General features: G+C 35.6%; 2 protein-coding genes across 10 annotated transcripts; one reads left to right on the plus strand and one right to left on the minus strand.

Annotated features, from left to right (window-relative positions):
* The first annotated feature begins 1802 nt into the window (after positions 1-1802).
* On the plus strand, positions 1803-9581 carry LOC133694310 (E3 ubiquitin-protein ligase BRE1-like 2). 5 transcript variants are annotated; one of them, XM_062115836.1, is made up of 19 exons: positions 1803-2109; positions 2770-2931; positions 3023-3110; positions 3254-3484; positions 3637-3804; positions 3998-4191; positions 4330-4413; positions 4510-4629; positions 4706-4892; positions 4974-5134; positions 5819-5890; positions 6187-6263; positions 6861-7055; positions 7302-7374; positions 7531-7617; positions 7974-8111; positions 8191-8393; positions 8916-9078; positions 9183-9581. In XM_062115836.1, the coding sequence occupies exons 1-19, from the start codon at positions 1999-2001 to the stop codon at positions 9312-9314; spliced, it is 2646 nt and encodes an 881-aa protein (XP_061971820.1). In that variant the 5' UTR covers positions 1803-1998; the 3' UTR covers positions 9315-9581. The 5 variants fall into 5 exon arrangements, with proteins under 5 accessions (XP_061971820.1, XP_061971881.1, XP_061972022.1 ...); XM_062115897.1 differs by lacking the exons at positions 1803-2109; positions 2770-2931 and having other exon boundaries at positions 3297-3484; XM_062116038.1 differs by lacking the exons at positions 1803-2109; positions 2770-2931; positions 3023-3110 and having other exon boundaries at positions 3469-3484; positions 3637-3701.
* A 187-nt stretch (positions 9582-9768) lies between these two features.
* Positions 9769-14787, minus strand: LOC133694612 (uncharacterized). 5 transcript variants are annotated; one of them, XM_062116317.1, is made up of 9 exons: positions 14727-14787; positions 13634-13994; positions 13185-13310; positions 13033-13072; positions 12866-12948; positions 12119-12196; positions 11920-11973; positions 11568-11702; positions 9769-11416 (listed from the first exon to the last, which is right to left on the minus strand). In XM_062116317.1, the coding sequence occupies exons 2-9, from the start codon at positions 13952-13954 to the stop codon at positions 9947-9949; spliced, it is 2307 nt and encodes a 768-aa protein (XP_061972301.1). In that variant the 5' UTR covers positions 13955-13994; positions 14727-14787; the 3' UTR covers positions 9769-9946. The 5 variants fall into 5 exon arrangements, with proteins under 5 accessions (XP_061972301.1, XP_061972220.1, XP_061972388.1 ...); XM_062116236.1 differs by having other exon boundaries at positions 14689-14776; XM_062116404.1 differs by lacking the exon at positions 14727-14787 and adding an exon at positions 14593-14683.
* Between the last annotated feature and the right edge of the window lie 5749 nt (positions 14788-20536).

Below are 20536 nucleotides of genomic sequence, written 5' to 3' on the forward strand. Positions count from 1 at the left end.
TTATTAGAGGTGTATTCCCCACCCAAATCACATCTAAAGCATTTGATCACAGCAGAATGTTGAGTTTTGATAAGAGCTCGAAAAGCTGCATATATCTCAAAGAATTCAGAACGATGTTTCATTAAATAAACTCAACAATAACGAGTATGATCATCAATAAAAGAGACATAATATCGAGACCCTCCTTTTGTGGAAACAGGAGAAGGTCCCCATACATCAGAATGAATCAAATCAAATGGTGAAGATGAAACAGAAATACTTCGATTAAAAGGTAAAGCAGAAAATTTTGCTAGTTTACATCCACTACAATCAGAAATGTCACAAGTTTTCAAATTTTCTAAAGCTCCCGTGGATGCCAAAAATCTCAAACGAGAAGATGAAACATGACCTAGACGGGAATGCCATAAATAAAAACTAGAAGATGAAAGACTCAAACGAAAAGAAGACAAATCAGCAGTAGCAGTAGCAGTGGTAGCAGCAGCAACTGGCACTTTTAACTCATCCAAAATATATAGTCCATTCTCCCTACGGCCTGTCCCAATCAGCTTCTGAGACTACAGATCCTGTACACAACAAAAAGAACCAGAAAACATGACTAAATAATCACCAGAATCACATATTTGACCAACAGACGCAAGATTCAATTTGAGTTTTGGAATAAGATAAACATTAGGGAGAGACAAGTGAGGTGTGACAACAGAACCAACACCTGCTAAGGGCATGGGAGTGCCATCAGCAGTCATAACAGGAATGGAGGACAAAGGGGACACTGAGGTAAAAGATGAGGAATCTGGAGACATATGATGGGAAGCACCAGAACCCAAGACCCATTCAGAGTGTGACGTACCTGAGGAATTATGAGGCAACTGACCTATGGAAGAAGCGGACATTGCTTGTGGCTGCAAGGAGAGAAACTTCTGAAATTGCTCAGCCAAAGTATTAGGATCGGTAATAGAGCCTGGGGAAGCTACTACTGCAGTATTGTGGTGTGGTGGTTTATAACCCTGAGGTGGTCGATGAGCATTAGATTGTGACTGACTGCTAGACTTCCAAGCTTGATTCTGCTGTCTCAACTTAGGACACTGAGCCTTCCAATAACCTTTCTGCTTACAAAAATTGCACTCATCAAAGCCAACCCTTGTGTAGTTACAAGACTTTATTTGAGGATTCATTACATCCAAGAATAAATTTGTGGATTAAACGAGTATACTGTAAAGTTAGTAGTTCAACTCAAATTTATATTTTTTAAATTCATGAAACAGTCACGTTTATTTTATATTTAAAAAACAAAAAAACAACTTTGTTTTGGTAAAAAAATAACTCAATGTAAAATTAAACCCTAGCTAGACTTTCGGTCGATGGCTCAGAAAAATATGTTACACATTGAAGTTGAACCAGCTTCTTGTTTTTTAATTTTATTTATTTTAAATTAATTTTTTTAATGTTTTTGAATGGTTTTGATATACTAAAAAATAAAATTAAAAAATTAAAAAGAATATTATTTTAATATTTTTCCATATAAAAATTATTTTTTTAAAAAAATACTTTCATTACATTTTTAAATATCATCTGGATTATTTAAATTAGATTTGTTGGTAGCATCACTAAGTTGATATATCAAATCACATTTAATTTTAAGAGTATAACAGTAATTTTTTAAACTGTTTTTTATTTAAAATATATTAAAATAATTTTTTATTATTTTTTAAAAAATTATTTTTGATATTCTATATTAAAATAATCTAAAAATATTAATTTAAAATAAAAATAAAAAATAGATTAGGTTTCTTCCAAACCGGACAAGCCAAGTTACTGCCGGGTTAGTCCCAATAGTCTCCAGTCTCCACCTTAGCTTTATCTCTTAGAATTTCGCTGTTCCTCTAGGGTTTGTGTTCTTGCAGTTTGTTTCTTCACAAAAGAAAAAAAATGGAATCATACAGTAATTCTCAGGCTGCTTAAATATTCATATAGTAATTTAGTAAACGAAGAAACCCTTAAATGGAAAGCTCAGAATCAGAAGAGCCAGAGAAGAAGAGAACTCACTTGAATTCCCCGCTTTCGCCTACTATGGCTCGTAACTCTTCTACTTCTCCTCCCGATAACAAATCTGTAAAAATCTCTCTCCCTTTCTCCCTTTCTGTTTCTATTCATGATTGCTTGCTAATTTCAGTTTGTTCAATAAATTTCTTGTAATTGTGATAAGTTTTGCTGCTTGTGTGTTTAGAATTTTTGAAGTAATTGGGATTGGTCATGTCAGGGCATGATTATGAATGAAACCCATGATTTTTAGATGATTTAGAACTTATGAATGAAACCCATTATTTGAAATAATCGCTGTGAATGGTGCAAAAGGATGCTTATAGCTGAACCCTACTGGGGTTGAGTTTTGTTGTTGTTGTGATGGTGATTGATCATCACGTGATAGATTATTGAGGAAATTCGGAGCTTACTCTAAGCTGAGCTGTTGAAGTAATATCGGGATTGGTTTTTTTAGGGCAGATTTTATGAAACTATTGATGAAATCCCTTTAGCTTGTCAAGCACTTATGGTGGAAAAAGGAGTCTTGAAGTGGTTTGTATGGAAAGATAGAAAATGGAAGGACATTACATGTGTTAGTAATTGGAAAGGATTTTGGATTATGGGTTTTGAAATGGAAGTCTTTTTTGTCAGTTGGCACCGTTGTTTGTGCTCTCTCATTTTTATGATATGTCAAAGGCTGTCAGAAAATTTAATTTAAAAGCTTTGTTTTTTTTTTTTGCTTCCATCCAGGTTGATGTTACAGTTCTTCAATGCCAGAATCAAAAGCTTGTTCAGCAATTAGATGTTCAGAAACATGAATTCCATGGTCTTGAAGCCAAAATTAAAGAACTAAAAGACAAACAAGCTTCATATGATGGCATGTTGATCACAGTGAACAAACTATGGAATCAGGTTCGAAGAGCAATTTTACACCTGTACATTTGCTAATGGTTCACTCCATTTTGTTACTGTTGTATTTAATTTGCCTGGTTCTGTTGTATAGTTGGTTGATGATTTAGTACTACTTGGCATACGAGCTGGAGGAGGCCAAGATTTTTTGCAAATCTTGGATCATGCAGATCATTCAGGAGGTACTAATCAGCATTTTTGGTTCTCTTTATGAGACTATTTATTGTCTTTGTCACATCTATACAATTACTAGACTTGAATATGGGTGTGTAGTTATTTATTTTGCATGTTACGATATGTTATATTAACTCGAGACAATCTCTAGGTTCAATTCCACCATGCCCTGCTGAGCAGATATTTCTCTGCAGACTGCTAAAGACTGATTCTATTCAAAGCAATGGAAATGACGGAATTGTTAGATTTGTAGAAGAAGCCCTTGCCTCACGACACTCTTCTACTATGGAGCTGATGAAATTTCTTGAAGATACTATTGATGCTCAGAGGGCAAAAACTGAGAGCATAGTAGAGAATTTGAATGGAAAGCTATATACAGAAGGTCAGAAGAAATCTTGATGTGGAGTCCAATTGTTACTTGATCATTCTTCATATTTATTTCATTTATTAGGTTAGTCTTTTTGTTCATTGATTTTTTAGTTCTTTCTTCAGAAGTTTTTAATTTTTACTTTGTTGCATCTTTGCGATTTTCAGATGCCATCATCCAGTTGTCCAAGATTGATGATATGATGAAAGATGAGGCTAAGAATCTGCGTGAGGTGATTGATGTTCTCCACTCAAAGCATAAAGAATATTCTGATGAGATTCAGACTTGTATAAGCAACCATTCTACAGATCAATCTGAGATTAAACGAGTTGCAGGTCTCTGAGATAGGTTTTCAAATCAATTTGTATATATTTTAAGAATTTTATCAAATGCATGCAGTTAAACACAAATACAACTCTAGGATGTAAACTAACTTATTGTTGGTCAGTAACCAATTTCTCCATCTTCTATATTATGGCACATGATGAGTATCTGTTGAATGTGCATATGTTTTTCTTATGCTTAAAGGTGATTTGGAAGAGATCATGGCTGAACTTGAAGAAAGTAGAAGAAAACTAGTCAATTTGAAAATGCAAAAGGATGCAGCGGTTGGGATTCATATGCCAGCCCCAAGTGCAGTAAATGGAAACTTGTCACCTGAAAAGACTGCAGATAGGTCGAAGCGTTTAAGGGAATTGAGGGATTCCCTTGACGAGACGAAGGTACTAGTTGAACCATCTGTCCATTCATCTCTCTCTCTCTCTCTCTCTCACACACACACACACGCATACACACACACACACAACACACCAATACTAACTAACTAACTGATCGGATATGCTTTTGAGGAAATGCTGCAGATTCTGGCAGCTGACCGTCTTTCCGAGCTTGAAGATGCACGAGATGAAAATCAGACCTTATCAAAAGAATTGGAAGATCTTGAAGTCTGTAAATATGATTTGATAGGATAAATGATGTACTTGTTTTGCAAAGTAGCTGTTGTTTCGGTGGACCTAACTCATGATATTATTTTTGCACAGAATGAACTCAAGGATGACAAACATATATATTCATCTCGTCTCTACAGTTTAGTAGATGATCAGCTCCAGCATTGGAATGATGAAGTGGAACGATACAAAACACTGACAGATTCTTTGCAGGTTATTTACCTTGTTTTTCCTTTGTCTTCCATATGATTTCGTCACATGTACTTCTCTTTTAAAAGTATGATTTCAGGCCGACAGGTCTTTTGTTGTGAGAAGGGAGAAAGAAGTGAAAGCAAAAGTAGAGTCAGCAGATGCTGCAAGAAATACCATGGATACTGCAGTGCCTAGGATTGAAGAGCTCGAGCTTAAGTTGCGCAAGTGTATTATTGAAAAAAATGATCTTGAAATTAAAATGGAAGAAGCTGTTCAGGATTCAGGTGATTTTAATATCTACATTTGTTCCCATGGAAGATGTAATTTATGGGACATCTGGTTTATTAAGATGTTACCTGCTGCAGGGAGAAAGGATATTAAAGAAGAGTTTCGTGTTATGGCCTCAGCTTTGTCTAAGGAAATGGGCATGATGGAAGCACAGTTGAACCGATGGAAACAGACTGCACACGAAGCAGTTTCCTTGCGTGAAGAATCTAAATCACTAAAAGCATTGTTAAATGAAAAGGTTCCCTGCTATTTTTTGTATTGGCCATATCCTTTTCAATTATTACAATACAAAAATTGAGAGAAATGACTTGATTTAAATTTCTTCTATTTGCCCTTCGTTTTCTGTACTTCATTCTAAAGGTGGCTTTATAGTTATAAATATAGGGCTCTGAGTTTGAAGATGGTGGACATTCACATGAGCCCTTGAAAATGTCTCATGATGAATGCCATTTGCTTGGTCAGCCATTTCCTTCAATTGTTTTTTGATTACTTAGTGAATCTATCTTCATTTATTTGTTCAGTTCAGTGGTTGAGCATTCTACATGTGAGCTTTCTTTAAGAGAAGATGTGAATGGGTTTTTGTGTTTCCAGGCAATTTCCTTGTTAGTTGATCTGATGAGCTTGATGAGGAGACTGCCAAGTCACAAGGAGTTTCTATATAAGTGTGTTGTAAATGATTATAGAAAAAGAAGGAACTGCCTGCATATTTTTAATGGAAAATAATCTATTAAAAGTGAGCTGTTTTCCCATGGATGAGTCAATACTTAATCCACAGTCTACTAAATATTTATAAAATAAAGCCTGTCTTGTTTTCCTTCACTGTTTTTAGCTAAAACTATTGCTTGTCTGTTACCTTCTACTATCAGTCTCGATTTAATGGGCGTCTTTGAAATTTATGATTTTCATTTCATTGTTGATGCAGACAAATGAACAAAAATGCTTAGCAGGCAAATGTGCTGAACAGGTGGCAGACATAAAATCTCTTAAGACTTTGGTAAGTACTTTATTTTGAACATGATTCCTCTTCATCTCTAATTCTCAAAGGTTTATGTTTCTCTCATGAACCTAAACAAATACCTTTTCTTTTCATATCCTTTGTATGAATCAACCAATTTGGGGAATCATATAATTGAGTGCACATGCAAGGAATTTGTGTACTTCTAGATCATTAAGATATAGTTAAGATGAATGCAATATTCAAAGCTTAGGGCAATAATGTTAAAAACATTCATGTGTTATGATACTCATGACTGAATTGACAACAGTTACTGAAGGGTATTAATGTTGCAGATTGAGAAGTTGCAGAAGGAGAAACAGGAACTGCAAATAGTCTTGGACATGTATGGACAGGAGGGCTATGACAACAGGTACATTGTTTTGAGAGTGTGATATCATGCAACCTATTCAACAAGCTAATGGCCTTTGGGTTCTGTATAGTTTAAGCTGAAAATTAGCAAGACATTATTTTTGGTTCTAGCCAATGAAGGCTAAAACACTTAAATTTGACAGACATGTATGGTACATTTTTTTAGTGTCATCATTTAAAAAGGATATTAAAACCCTTTGAAACAACGGATAATTGTTGCTAAACAGTTTGCTCCCTTCCCAATTTACCTTAGTGACATTATTAATTTGCAGTATAGTCCATTAAAGAAACAGAGCATAACTTTCTATTTTTTCACAATTATGTTTACCTGGCAATTCATCTGAATTGGTGAATTAAAAGAGTACCTCTTTGCGTGTTTGCTTGTTTGGATTTTTAATTTTTGCAAAATTAAATGGATAAAACCACTTGATTAACTGCATAAATAAGAAGTTCAGAAATATGATGGTAGCTCAAATATTAATTTGGTTAGTTTAGGATTTTTTTTTCCTGTTTCTTTTGAGACATGCCTGATCTTGTTTGTGCTTCACTGAGTCCTTTAAATCTCATGATTTTAATTTTTGAATTTTGTTGTTTGTAGAAATCTTAATGAAATAAAAGAATCAGAACGTAGAGCTCGTACCCAAGCTGAAGTTCTGAAAAGCGCATTGGATGAACACAGTCTAGAGTTGAGAGTCAAAGCTGCTAATGAAGCTGAGGCTGCTTGCCAACAAAGGCTTTCTGCTACTGAAGCTGAAATAGCTGAATTAAGAGCCAAATTGGATGCTTCTGAGCGGTTGGTTGCTATTGCATCATAAATCTTTTGATTGGCAGGAAGATCTATATTTTCATTTAGTTATGGTCAAATTTCGCATTAAGTTTACAAATAAATTCTCAGTCCCTCATTTTTTGTTCCTGGAGTATTTGCTCATACATCTACATTTCTCTTTTAAAATACAATTTCACCCTCTTCTTTTTATAGAGATCCACTAGGAATTGCCTTGCCTGTACCTGACAATGTTCTGCAAACTATTACATGCAGAGATGTTTCAGAGCTTAAAGAAGCCATCAAAAGTAAAGACAAGGAGGCTGAGGCATACATTTCTGAAATCGAGGTATGTTGCTAATGTCTTGTTTGTTTCCCATGAAGCCATAAGTTCTTGTTACTTCGAGCAATTTTGGTTCCTTAGTACTTGCCACTATCATTTCCCCTTCTAATCTCCATACTCACCTATCTCACCACCCTGATACTTAATTCTTTACTCATCCAGAACATTGGCCAAGCTTATGAAGATATGCAGACACAAAACCAACACTTATTGCAGCAAGTCGGTGAGAGGGACGACTACAATATCAAGGTTTGTCTTATAGTTATCTGTCTTTATTGTTGATTATCAAAACATTGCTTATTACTTTGTTAATTGGTTGGGGAAAAAATAGACGACCTTCTAGGCTAAGTGGTAGTGAAATTTGCAGTATGTCATGTTCAGCCTTTCTTTGTCACGTGCCAGAGGTGGCCAAGCTAGCCCTTCAGTTTGCTGTAGTGGTCGGTTTGGTCCCTTCCGTGGCAGTATAAGCCAGTCACACCCCTATGCATGCCCTGCCAACTACTTTGAACCGCTAATGCTAACTGCTAGCTTTGGTGAAAAAACAAAGTAGTTTAGTTGAAATATTGACTTCTGATCTCTAATTAGACTGAGGTTTAAACATGCAGCTGGTATCTGAGAGTGTGAAGACAAAGCAAACTCAAAACTTTCTACTCTCCGAGAAGCAGGCACTGGCAAAGCACCTTCAACAAGTTAATGCGTCAGTGGAATCATTAAAATTGAGGATTGCTCAAAGTGAAGAGCAGGTAATTTTTGTTTGAAAACATCCTGCAGGATTTGTCTTTTTGTTAATTTCTCTTATCAATTAGATGTTGAATCTTGCAGATGAAGCATTGTTTGATAGAGGCAGTTAGATCTACTGAAGAAGACAGACGTCTTGCAATCAATCTTGAAAGTGCACGGTGGGAATTGATGGATGCCGAGAAGGAGTTGAAGTGGCTTAAGTATGCTGTTTCTTCTTCTGAAAAGGAGTATGAGCAGGTCCAGAAGAAGATAAATGAAATCCAAACAGAACTAGACAGTGAAAGGTGAGGTGTCTTTCTTTTTGACAGTTAGATATGAAACTTCTGTGCATTGCAGAGTAGCATGGTGTTTTATACGTTGGATAGAAGACAAGGGCTGTATAGTTTTTGCTCTAGAATGCGACTTTTTTTTTGGGAACAACTTTGCCTTGTGCTCATGTAGGTAATTATAATTTGCATTGCATATGGATTATAGTTTTGGTTAAGCTGAATTTTGTGGTCTAGTTGATGATGTATTGGGCTTTTTGAGTAATTGTTGTGCACTTCTTACACTTCACAAGAGTGTGTTACAGTTTATGATTGAAGTTTAATGGTTGGTGAAGGTGTGGTAGGTTCTGTTAATTGTGTGAGGAGAAAAAAATGCACATTAAGCATTTGGTACTGTAACATATTAACTGTATTTGTATTTTTACTTGGCTTTTCTGTGCCTTCTTGCTTTTCTTTGTCTTCTCTTCCCTTTATATGTTTTAGAAAAAGAACTTTCTGCAAACCTAATATCTACCTGACAAGGGAATTTTGCTATGCCAGGAGTGAAAGGAGAAGGCTCGAGGAAGAGCTCATGGAGGTGAACAATAAAGTTGCTGAGTTGACTTCTGAAACTGGTGCGGCTGCAATACAGAGACTTCAAGATGAGATAAAAGATTGTAAAAGTATTCTCAAGTGTAGTGTCTGTTCCGACCGGCCTAAGGAGGTGAGTGAACTTTCTGGCTGTTTTTAATCACCTGATGACCTTGTCATTATTCTTATAGATGATTTGAAAGGCTGACTATTTTGGACTCGCTTTATATGCGGCAGGTTGTGATTGTGAAATGCTATCATCTGTTCTGCAATCCATGTATCCAGAGGAATTTAGAGATTCGCCATCGGAAATGCCCTGGATGTGGAACTGCATTCGGTCAGAATGATGTTCGGTTTGTTAAGATATGAACAAGCCTCTTATTTTGTTTTTGAAGTTAGGTTTAGCATTTATTGCTTGTCATAGAAGCTTGACGTCAAGAGTTAATTATCTGATGTGAGAACTATTGGTCTCATGTAACAAGATTGAAGATGAATTTATGTTCCGATGTAATTATTTGACCGATCGTGTGTCTGTAAATATATAACACGAAAAAGAAAAGCCCTAGGTGCTATTCTTCAATAGTTGATTTGTAAATGCTAGATGCCGGGCCTCACCGTCGCAGTTTGTTTTGTTCTCATGGCTTTGTAGAGGTATTCCTTGTATACGACAAGTGGATTTGACTCAATAGGCAACGGTAGACATTTTGGGAAATGTAGAATTTGAGCCATAGATGGTCTAACCATGAGATCAGCTCTTTTATCTCCCAGTCTAGTCATCAGGGAGTTATGCATGAAATTGTTCAATCCATTACCCTTTCGAACATTAGATGAAAAGAAATGCATTTATAAATTTGTCGAAGTCCGGAGGGAGGGGGAATGCCCAATTTATCTTTATTTCAATGAAGAAGAAACTAGGATTGGCGGTCACACGATCTTCTTTAAGCTAACGTGACATGATTTCCTCACGTGTTCTCCTAGGACATCCTGTAAGGTACGCAAAATTACAGTGGATCATTCTCTGGCCTTCTTCCCTCTCCTAGATTACCTCCTTGCCGTTGAGACGCAGTTGACACAGAAGTTGGAGAAAATGGATCATAAACATGCTGACCTCCGTGGAATGAAGCTGGTCTAGCAGATGCCAAGGAGATGAAAGGCTGCTGATTCGGAGCAAATGATTGTCCTCGAGGAGCTATTGGAACTGGATAATTCTGCTGAAGTTGCAAGGGGTTTCCCGGTCTGGGAGGTAAAGGACCTGTTAAATAGGGTATGTGGGGAGTTGAACTTAAGTTCCTCGACACCATCTGCATGACTGGTTGTCCAAATGAATTTGCATTTGAAAATGCTGGAAGGCTGGGGGGAAGCGAGGGACCAGTAGGATTTCCAACAAAGGGAACTTGACCCATTTGGTTGCTGACCTGTGGTCTAGGAAACATCTGCCTGCCAGGTAGAGGAGTTGAATTAGGGACCTCAAAGTGGAAAGGTGGTCCTTGAGGTGCTGGCGATTGCATCATGAGTCTAGGAAGTGGACCGTTTTGAGTAGCATGATGACTGCTGAGCCTGGGAGCTATTTGGGGAGCTGGATTCTGCAGATGATGTGGTTGAAAAGTAAAATCACCAGGACCAGAGTGCTGTATTTTTGCATCTGTTATTGTGGGTGATCTCATGGGAGCAAAATTTGAGGTAGTTCCAGAAAAAGCTCCTACAACTCCTGAAATTGGCGTGGAACCAAGTACCGGGTTTATGGATGAAATTGGCAAAGGTGCAACCAGTGAAGATTGGATTAGGGTAGGATGATTCATAGAAACACTGTGTGATTGCAGAGAGGATGGTCCCGGTGGGAAGGTTACAGGAGAAACCATATTAGCTGCATTTGGAGGTCGTGCATTGGATGGAAAACCTAGCTGTGGAACAGGAGGCCATGGACCAGGTGAGGGAACTATAGGAGCTGTTGTTTGTCCCATGTTGACAAAACCTAATGATGCCGGAACACTTGCAGGAGATCCAGACCACCCAGAAGGGACTAAAAGCCCATCATGTGAACCACTAGACGAGGGTTGAAGTAATGGTGGCCTTGCAACAGAGTACAGCCCTGTTGGGTGGGGCTGGCTACCAGTAAAAGATTGAGGCTGTGGAGTAGGCATGGGAAAATTTCTAGGCTGATATGGATTTGAAAAGGCCTGTGCCAGTCTAGGCCCGAATAATGAAGGCATGGTTGAAGAATTGAAAGATGCTGACTGTAAATGTATAGGATTGTTTAAAACTGGTGCTGAAGAAGTCTGAGGGGAAATTAAGCCCGGAGATGGATGTAGAGGTGTGGCAGCAGGGAGCCATGAATTTTGATATTGGAACTGGCCTTGTTGAGGAGTAAAAGATAGCACCACTCCTTGGTTTACAGCAGTAGAGACCATAAAAGCAGTAGAGGCCGCCTGATTCTGACTAACATTTGCATTATCCCCAGCCGCTAAATTTCCCTACACAAAAGGTGATGATTAGTACAAGACCAAATTGCCTGCAGAAGTTAAAAGAAAAAACGCATGTACAATCCAGCTTTAAGATGCAAATGGACAACAATAAACAAACAAACAAGTAGTTTTCCGTGATCTTCAGTTCAGTGAAACTCACTGATACTGAGGTGATTAGCAATTCAATCAGGACAACAGCTGCGTCAACTTTCTCAAATGTGTCGGCTGTTACAAGAACACTCAACTTCTCATAAGCAACCTGAGTCTCATTGCCATCAGATGGAGAAATCTCAACCTGGAAAAAAAGTTCAGAATTATGGATACAAATGCCGAACACATTACACTTTAAGGAAGATATTTAGATACAGATGTTTCAGCAGTTAGATAAGAGTAAAAATCTTATTCACAAAAAGGAGACTAAAATGAACAGAACAATTAGAGGGGGAGCAAGAAGAGCAAGTTTATGACCAATCATCCTAGGAAGATAACTTCATACTAAGAGGACGTGTTACCTTCTCTCCTGTATGCACGTTGGAACCATGTACTTGTATTTTGGCTCCAGTTTCCTATTCACAAAATCAGCAATTGAACATGGATAACTGAAACGCACACCTAATATCAAAGAGGCCACCCCACCCTCAAAAGATGAGGAAAAAAATACAATCCCATGTTTTCTCAGAAGCAGACAGGGGCATCAACCAAAGGATATACCTTTTCTAATCGCTTCTGAGTCTCGCTTCCAAGCCCAAATATTAGACCAATAAAATTATATCCAGGATACTCCTTGACCTGCAGAGGCAATATAGCATAACCTTACACTTGTCATGATGTAGCAATATTACTCTCAAAATAAGTGACTGTGGCAACAGATTGGTTATGAAATAAAAGAACTCATAGCAGATGGGCGGCTGGCTTTAAACAATAACAGCACACAGATTGACCAAAGTAAAGAACAGACATAATGGTAGCTCAATCCAGCAACTGGCGTCCAGCATATCTAGTGCATGCTTAATTTCTAATGACTGTATAGGGAATTTTGCAGACCTCAAATTAAATCCCAATCTGGCTTCAGAAGTACCCATTCAAAATTTGAAGTAATTTACTCTCAATATCCGTAGGTTTATAACTTAAAGTCTGACACCCTAGCTGGCACATACATTATGTCCAAAAAATAGGTAGCATCAAGTAACTAGCTATAAATAGGAAAGCAAGCAAACATGACAGGTAATAATAAACAAAAATAACTAAAAAATACCTACTGCTAAACCATTGCCAATAAATTCCTGCTAATCCAAACTCCTTACCTTATCTTCATTCTATGATAAAATATATAAGATAAAGCAAATGTTCATGGTTATTCTCAGGAAAGTTTACAAATTTGTCATAAAAAAGGGCATCTTTTGATGTGAAGTATGGAAAAGGAGAGACAGGAAACCAAACCATCTAAACATGACTTACAGGGATGGGAACTGTGGTCTCTCTTAACAAAGGCTTATAATTGGGTGGAGCCTTGTAGCTTGGATTCAATATAAGTATCTCACCTGGAAAATCAAGAAAGATAGAATCAAGCCAGACATAACAAAATGGAAAAAGTAACATGATTTGATGAGAAACATCAAACATGCCTATAGCTTCCTGTTTTTCAAGTTCCAAGATCTCAGAGTTCTACACACAATAAGTCCGACAATAAGTTTTTGATGTCAAACAAAGAGTAATTAAAGTACTAAATAAGGTCAATAGAAGATGAGCATCAATGCAAAATCAATAGCAACTTTACCTTAGTATGGATTTGTGGAATCGAAGATTTGGGATCTTCAAGCTCATTGGAGTCATGTGAGTCTCCATCCCTCCCAGGTTCTGGAATTCCCAATTCCAGTTGTTGCACAATTTGATCCACTCGAATCTGCCCAAAATTTTTATATCACTTAGTGGCACCTGGAATGGGAAGCTTCAATGTCAGCCATTCACACAGGGAAGACTGACATTTTAGCACACAATGGGAAAAAGGGAAATCTTCAATTGCCTCCAACTGAGCAATATATTCTCCCACAAACTGAGGCGATAAATACTTTGAAGCCATTTTAAATTTAAGAGATTAAATATTTCAAAAAATGAAAAACCAGGCAACTAAAAATTGGAAATTAAAAACTCAAATGAGGGGGTTATAATCTTCAAAAGAATAGGATAAAAATGAACATATTACATGCGATGAATTCCAAATTTTACCTGGTATGCCAAGGCTCTTCCCCTTTTAACAGAAGCATCTTGTGTTAAATCAGGACCCCATTTGGTTTTCCTCTGAACCTGTTCCTGATTGGTACTTTCTCCATTCACTGCATTTTTACTACCCGGCTTTTTACCTCCTTTGACGATGGAAACTAATGAACCCAAAAGTTTATTTTTAGGGATAACAAACCCTGACTTGGCTGCAAATAAAGACACCTTTGGACCACTAGTTGTCGACGCACCGGATGAAGAACTTGTTGCAGTCATCTTAATACTTTGAAGCTCAACTGCAGATGTCTGGTCTACCTTCTTCACACTCATTCCATTCTCTGGATACCTTTGCACTGCGAACTAGACATGGCTGCCACAAATATACAAACTGATTATAATCAAACGACAATATACTCCCGGACATAAGCAAGACATTGTCTATCAATTCTAAATTAAAACACTAAAAAGGATAAAAACATCAAATTCACAAGCAAGTCAATTCATTTCTTAAGACACTATAACCACTTAAAGATTCTAAACTAAATCCTTACCCTATATCCACAAAGTTAATAGCTATACAGACTATACTCTCAACTCAAAATTGTTAGATATGTGTAAGTTACACTTGTTTCAATCAATGGAAATACAAAAAAATAAAAAATAAAAAGATTATCTTGAAAGAAAAAAAAATCCTTCATGATTCTACAATACAGCATCAAGAAAATATCCAGGTTTCCAAAAAAATTCAAAATTTTCACAATCTGGGTTTTCTTTCTTGATGTAAAAGGAGAGATTCAAAAGAGCAAGTAGGAAAATACCAAAAATAAATAAGCATCCCATAATATATATTTAATTAAATTTCTTTTTTCTTAATAGAAAAGAAAAGGGCAGAAATTTTGTTAAACTATTTAGCTAACAACAATATTACACCGTTTCTTTGCAAAATTTAGAGCCAAAAACCTTCTTACTTCACTGCTTAATTACTATTTGATTTTCTCAAGGAAGAAAAAAAAAACTTGTTTTCCATAGCCCTGAGAAAATATCTACGCAGAGTCAAAGGGTACCTTCAAATGGAAGAGATGATTCCAAAAAGGTGGATTACCTGAGAGAGACTATACAGTCTGAGCCCCACTGATAAAGCTCGATGCAGAGCTAAACAGACGCGTAAGGTTTTTATAGGTGCAAACTCAAGCTACATCTTCATTTCGTTGGAGACTTTGGGCTTGGACTATGTGAATCATTCTTGATTGGGACAAACTATGGGCCTACAATAATCTTCTTTCCTTAAAAACTTTTGGCCCTGTTAGATGAGAGGTGCAATAATGTTTCATGCATATCCGGCCCGGCCCATTTTCTGGTCCAAAAATAGTTATTGGATCACCATCTCAGCCACTATTAATTATTTCTTTATCAGAAAGATTTTGTTTCGTTCTTTTTTTTAGAAAAAAAATATTAGAAATTGACCTAATTAAGTTTTTTTCTGGATTTAAGATATCAAGTATCAACTCGACAGGTGAATTGAATCTAACCAAATCAATATTTTTTTGGTTAAATTATAACCCTACATGAGTAAAACTTACTTCAAGTAACAAATTTTCCGAGTTAACTCAGTTCGGATTTAATAATTATGGTTTCCTGTCAAATGTATGAATCCAGGACAAATCACTGTTAGTTTAACTGGTCAAAGCAGTTACATGCTATGCTATCTCCTCCATTATATGGTTCAAGACCTAATAAACTGATCTCATCAAGGACACTTGCAAGTTAAATCACATTGCTGCTGTGAACCAAAAGGAAAATATTTTACCACATGAACTCGATTTTCATGGACACTGGCAATTTTTAGCAATTTTTATGGGGAGAAAATGAACACTGATTTACAATTCAACTTGTTTTTTTGATTTCTTCTAATACAAAAGCTATGGATTCCATGTATCAGGGAAACATGCGGTGATTCTACTCAAATCAAAACAGAGCATGTTTAGCCTCAAATCATGTCAAATATTCTGTCATTTTTTCTACATTTGGAGCTGATTCTAAATTTGAATTCTATAGCTGTACATTGTAATAGCAGCGTAGTTTTAGCATTACCGTTTACATGTTTCCTAAATTAACTTCTCTGCCACTGTGTATAACACAGAATATCTATCAATAAAGCAGGGGAAATTATTGATTGAAATCACAGCAATATTTACTATTCTATACCATGATGGTGACAGAGAAACACAAATTCTCAGTTCATCAACTAAATCTGAACCCATGAAACTTCTGATCAATACTGTTCTATCAGCAACTCTCTTTGAATCACACTAGCACTGGCAAAAGTTGCTCTCACCCACAAAAAATGTAAAAAATCCCATGCCAGAGCTCTATTCAAAACTGCTCGTGATTCATGCATCTCACAGCATGGTTTTACAAGAAAAGCAGAAAAAGAACCGTGGGGAGTTTTGCAACTGCCATTTTCGAGAACCTGATCGATGGTTTATGGGCACTTCCATTCCACTGTGGTTTTGCACCCAGAGAATCAATTAATGGGCAAGTAGAATGGAAAAAATTCTCGAGTCAGAGAAGCTTTCATCTTGCTAAACAGGACACTCCATTCAAGCTTTAAGTGAAAGGGTAGAGGTTTGAAAAGAGCAAACTGCCAAGAAGGACGTACGCTGTTGAATACGCCCAGATCATGTATCCCGGCCATGTCTTACTCATACCAGGAGATATCATTAAATGTGAAGCAAACCAGTAGAGAGGAGGACTGGCTGACAAAAAACGAGTGGAAACCTGTTAATTATCAAGCAACAGGAACAAAAAGATTCACAGTTACATTAGAAAACTTGATCCATTTGTCAGGGGCCACAAATTATGCAAAACATGGTGAGTTTGGGTCAGTCTAGCCTGTTCATGCATGACAAAAAGTGCTGTGGCTACTTTGAACACCAAGCGCGGAGTACATGGGAGGATGAAGGCAGACTAGCTTAGCTTATTTAAAGGGTTATATAACTTATATTCATTCAGGACAGGAGTGCATCATCATCATCATCCCCTTTGATCTTCTGCCTCCTCTGCCTAAAATTATGTTATCTTGTTACAAGCATGATCTTTCACAATATTGTTAATTCATGGACAAAAAATTCAACAGAGTTGACATTATGATACGTAATTCTTTATTCAACAGAGAAACACTGTTATTAGAACCCGTGGTACCAAGCTTTGAGATTTGAAAATCGTTGTCTATGATTCTATCATTTGCCAACAATGGTAAACCAACTGTGCGTATGGATGCAATGATCACATCTAATGTAATGGGACAACATTAAATTTCTAATAAGGAGATAATATAATCAGTGAATTCAAACCGTCATGATTCTTTCACCATACATACAGTATAGCAAAGTGCAGACAAATGGCATCATCATCCTTTGGAAATTCTTGGCTGCGTTGTTGAGTTTTAATTGCTGTACATTGTGCACTGCTTGCCATCAAGTTGATGTGAGGCTGCATTAAAAAGGGGCTCCCATATTTCCTTGAAATCTCGAGTTCGCATGGCTGCATTCCCCATGCTTCATCAAGGGGGAATGGGTCCCCCACGTCAGCTTTTGGCCCCATTTAAGTGTCCATGTAGCAATCACCGGTTTTTATTGTGCCTGTCTTTGTCCGGTGGCTTTTAATATTTTAATATTATTTTTAGGAGCTATAATTTTTAAGAACTTATAATCACAGCAGTCGTAGCTTTTATATTTTTTTTTTATCAAAATAATATTAAAAAAAATAAAAACTGAATCTAGATAGATCATGGATCAACCTAGTTGGTCATCCAGGTTAATGTTTTTTATTTAAATTAAAACATGATATAAATCAAACTTCAAATCATGAGTTTTTCGAATAAATATGTTAGGCATGATTGAGTTTAATTAATAAATTTGAACACAACTGGCTTTGCTTTAATCAAATCAATGTCGATTAGCTGGAGTCTAGCCATTCCCAGTTCACACCAGTATTCTCAAGCAAAGGCTTAATTATAGCAATAAACAGCAGTATGATATGATTGAGATTGCATGTTGAGTCTTGCTCTCTGGGTTCAAATTCAGATTAACAAGAAAATATTAAAAACAAATTTATGATAAAATACACCACCCGATCTTTCGAAAACTTGACCAAGGAAGGATCAATACACGAACACTGGTGGGGAGATAAATTAAATTAAAGTTGATAAGATTATTGCTATTATAATTAACAGTTGATCAGCTTATCTTTGTGGGCAAAGACATCATTTTATGAAATATAAATTAACGTTAATCACGCAAAAACTTTAGAAAAAGTTGTGAGGCTAATATAATAGTTTTTTTTCTCATTATCGAACTCCTAAAGCTTCCCACTACGTACAAAATCCAAAATAGACACCATATGAACAATTCTCTCGATGAACAATATGTTGATAAGATGATTGATATTACAATCATCCAAAATTAAATCAAAACTTGCGGTGGGGATAAGAAGATACTTATAAAATTCCAAGCCATGACGTCACTCGAGATTATTAGAGTAAATTTAAAATAGTGTTATTTAAAAATTTTATGTTTTAGAAAAAAGCTAAAATAATATTATTTTGATAAAAAATCAAATCAAATCAACTCTCACTTGATTCAATATAAAACCTAGCTTTGATTTTACGAGTTACAAAATTAACTTGTCAAATCAAACTAAATTTAATAACACTAATAAGAAAGTGAGGATAACACGAAACTCTAAAATTTGAGGAAAATCTAATGACACATTGTATCATTATTTTTGACGTGATAACCATTATATCTATCAATTCTTAAAGGAAACTTGTTATTTGACCGCGCTGTGTTGTAGGTTGGATTTAAAAAAAATGAAACATGCAAGCTTTTTCAATGTGTTTTTTATATTAAAATAAATTAAGAACTATGTATGTTAATAAAAAAAAATACATTTACAATAAAAAAATTAAAAATTAAGAGTCAGATATAAACAAAGATATTTGGCCTCGTATCTCGAATCTTTGACACAATTTTGTTTGACAACTTTGTTCACAAAAATTAGTTTTTTTATTTCAATTATAATAAAAATAGACACAAAAAAATGATTAAAAAAACAAAAGCCAACAACATATCATGCAAAGCTACACATATCTGAAAATAAATATTTTTTATTTCTTAAAATAAATTTTATTTTTTATAAAACATAAAAAAATTACTGATGAATTAGAACAATCTCTCAAAAAATTAAATATACACAAGATAACTAAAAAATAATTGTTATTTAAAAGATGTTAGATAAACAAAATAAAAGAGAGAAGATGTATTATTTTAAATATAAATTTAAAAATTATTTTGAAAATATAAATTTAAAAAAACAATGAAAAAAAAAAGATTAAACATTACTGGACCTAGTAAGCCAAACAGCATGTTTGCCCCATCTAGTAAGGGCCCATGCACAGGCCTACAAAAGTAGGATAATATGCTTGGCTCTTAATTTTTTTTATTTTTGTTTTCATTCTCTCAAATTTTCAATATTTTTTTAATAAAAAAACATCTTAAAAACATCTCAGACAATTTAATAAACTCATTTATGGTTTCAAAAAAACCCAAAAGAATTTAAACTATATTTTAAGTCTCGCCACGTGGACCATGTCAAAATGAATCAACTCATGGCTAACTTTTTCTTAAGCACCCAGGAGTCGATCCATTGAATTAGCTAAGTTTAATAACTGTGATATTAAGCAAATGAACAAAATTTTAACTAACAACAACCTTAATCTATCACTAACTCTGTCTATAGCATGATGTTAACAACGACAATAAGACTTTTGAAAACTTGGTTTATAGAGTTATTAGGTTAGGTTTGGTATCCATGTTATCATTATATTTGAATTGAAAAAAAATTAGTGGAGGGTAAAGTTAGAAACAACAAGACTTTAAAGAAAGAAATAATATTTTTCATAATTTTGAAAAAATAATAATTAAATCATTGCTATCCACATTATTAATTTGGACTCGAAAGACCTGTCAGGCTAGATTAACAATTATCGGCATAACTTCCCCTGTAAAAGCTAAGTTAAGAAAAACAAAAGAAATTGGTTATTATCACATGGGAGGTGGTGGTAAACCTAATTATTTTAGACTTAATACCTTATGTACAGAAGGGAATTCTGTGTCCTATCACTGGGATTCTAGCAATGAAACAGATAAAGCATGCCATGCATTATTTCTTGTCTAACTTTGTCACACATGATCATGCAGGCAAAGAGACAAATTGTGAGCTTGAATAATTTGTTTTTAATCACAGACTTGATCCATGTAATCACGGATTCATGTAAGAAGAGAGTCCAGGTTGTATCACGGGTTGCCCAAACAAAATAAAGGGCTGTGCTCACACCCATCTCTCTTTTGAAAACTGAGCTCGATTCTAGAAAGAAACCATCATCTATAGAGGACAAAATTCCCTATTGGATTGCCAATGTTGGATTCAGGAAAGTAGTCTCTCTTAATTCAAGCCAACTATAAGATTCTAATAATTCTTTTCTTTTAGAGTGAAAGATGGCAATACTTCAACGCACTTTTTGACATAGATATCATAGATTTAATGGAAATTTCGGTAGTAGGGAGCCTTGTTTCGTGCTAGAGCAGCTGTTTTGAAGTTTTTTTAAAAATAAATCAGATTAAATCTTATTTAGATTTTAATCGAGTTCATCGAATCACGGGATACTATGCAGAATCGATAAGTCAACACCCAGTCTAATTCATCATGAAATCCAGCCCAACTCAAGTATGAACGGGCACCTTTTGTTCCATATTATAACAATGGACGGGATCCATTTGACAGCATACAATGCTTGTCTACATCATGACAAATACCATGTGAATTCTACTTATAAATTTCGTGGTTACTAGC

The sequence above is a fragment of the Populus nigra genome, chromosome 1 (assembly GCF_951802175.1).
Source record: "Populus nigra chromosome 1, ddPopNigr1.1, whole genome shotgun sequence".
Lineage (NCBI taxonomy): Eukaryota > Viridiplantae > Streptophyta > Magnoliopsida > Malpighiales > Salicaceae > Populus > Populus nigra.

Excerpts from the sequence above, each read along its gene's own strand:
- LOC133694612 (XM_062116317.1), bottom strand. The coding sequence starts at position 13,954 with ATGAGTGTGAAGAAGGTAGACCAGACATCTGCAGTTGAGCTTCAAAGT. Across the intron at positions 13,073-13,184 it reads TTCCACAAATCCATACTAAG|AACTCTGAGATCTTGGAACT; the intron begins GTAAAGTTGCTA and ends TATTGTGTGTAG. Across the intron at positions 11,417-11,567 it reads TGCTAATCACCTCAGTATCA|GGAAATTTAGCGGCTGGGGA; the intron begins GTGAGTTTCACT and ends CCTTTTGTGTAG.
- LOC133694310 (XM_062115836.1), top strand. The coding sequence starts at position 1,999 with ATGGAAAGCTCAGAATCAGAAGAGCCAGAGAAGAAGAGAACTCACTTG. Across the intron at positions 4,893-4,973 it reads AGAAGCTGTTCAGGATTCAG|GGAGAAAGGATATTAAAGAA; the intron begins GTGATTTTAATA and ends TACCTGCTGCAG. Across the intron at positions 5,891-6,186 it reads TAAAATCTCTTAAGACTTTG|ATTGAGAAGTTGCAGAAGGA; the intron begins GTAAGTACTTTA and ends TTAATGTTGCAG.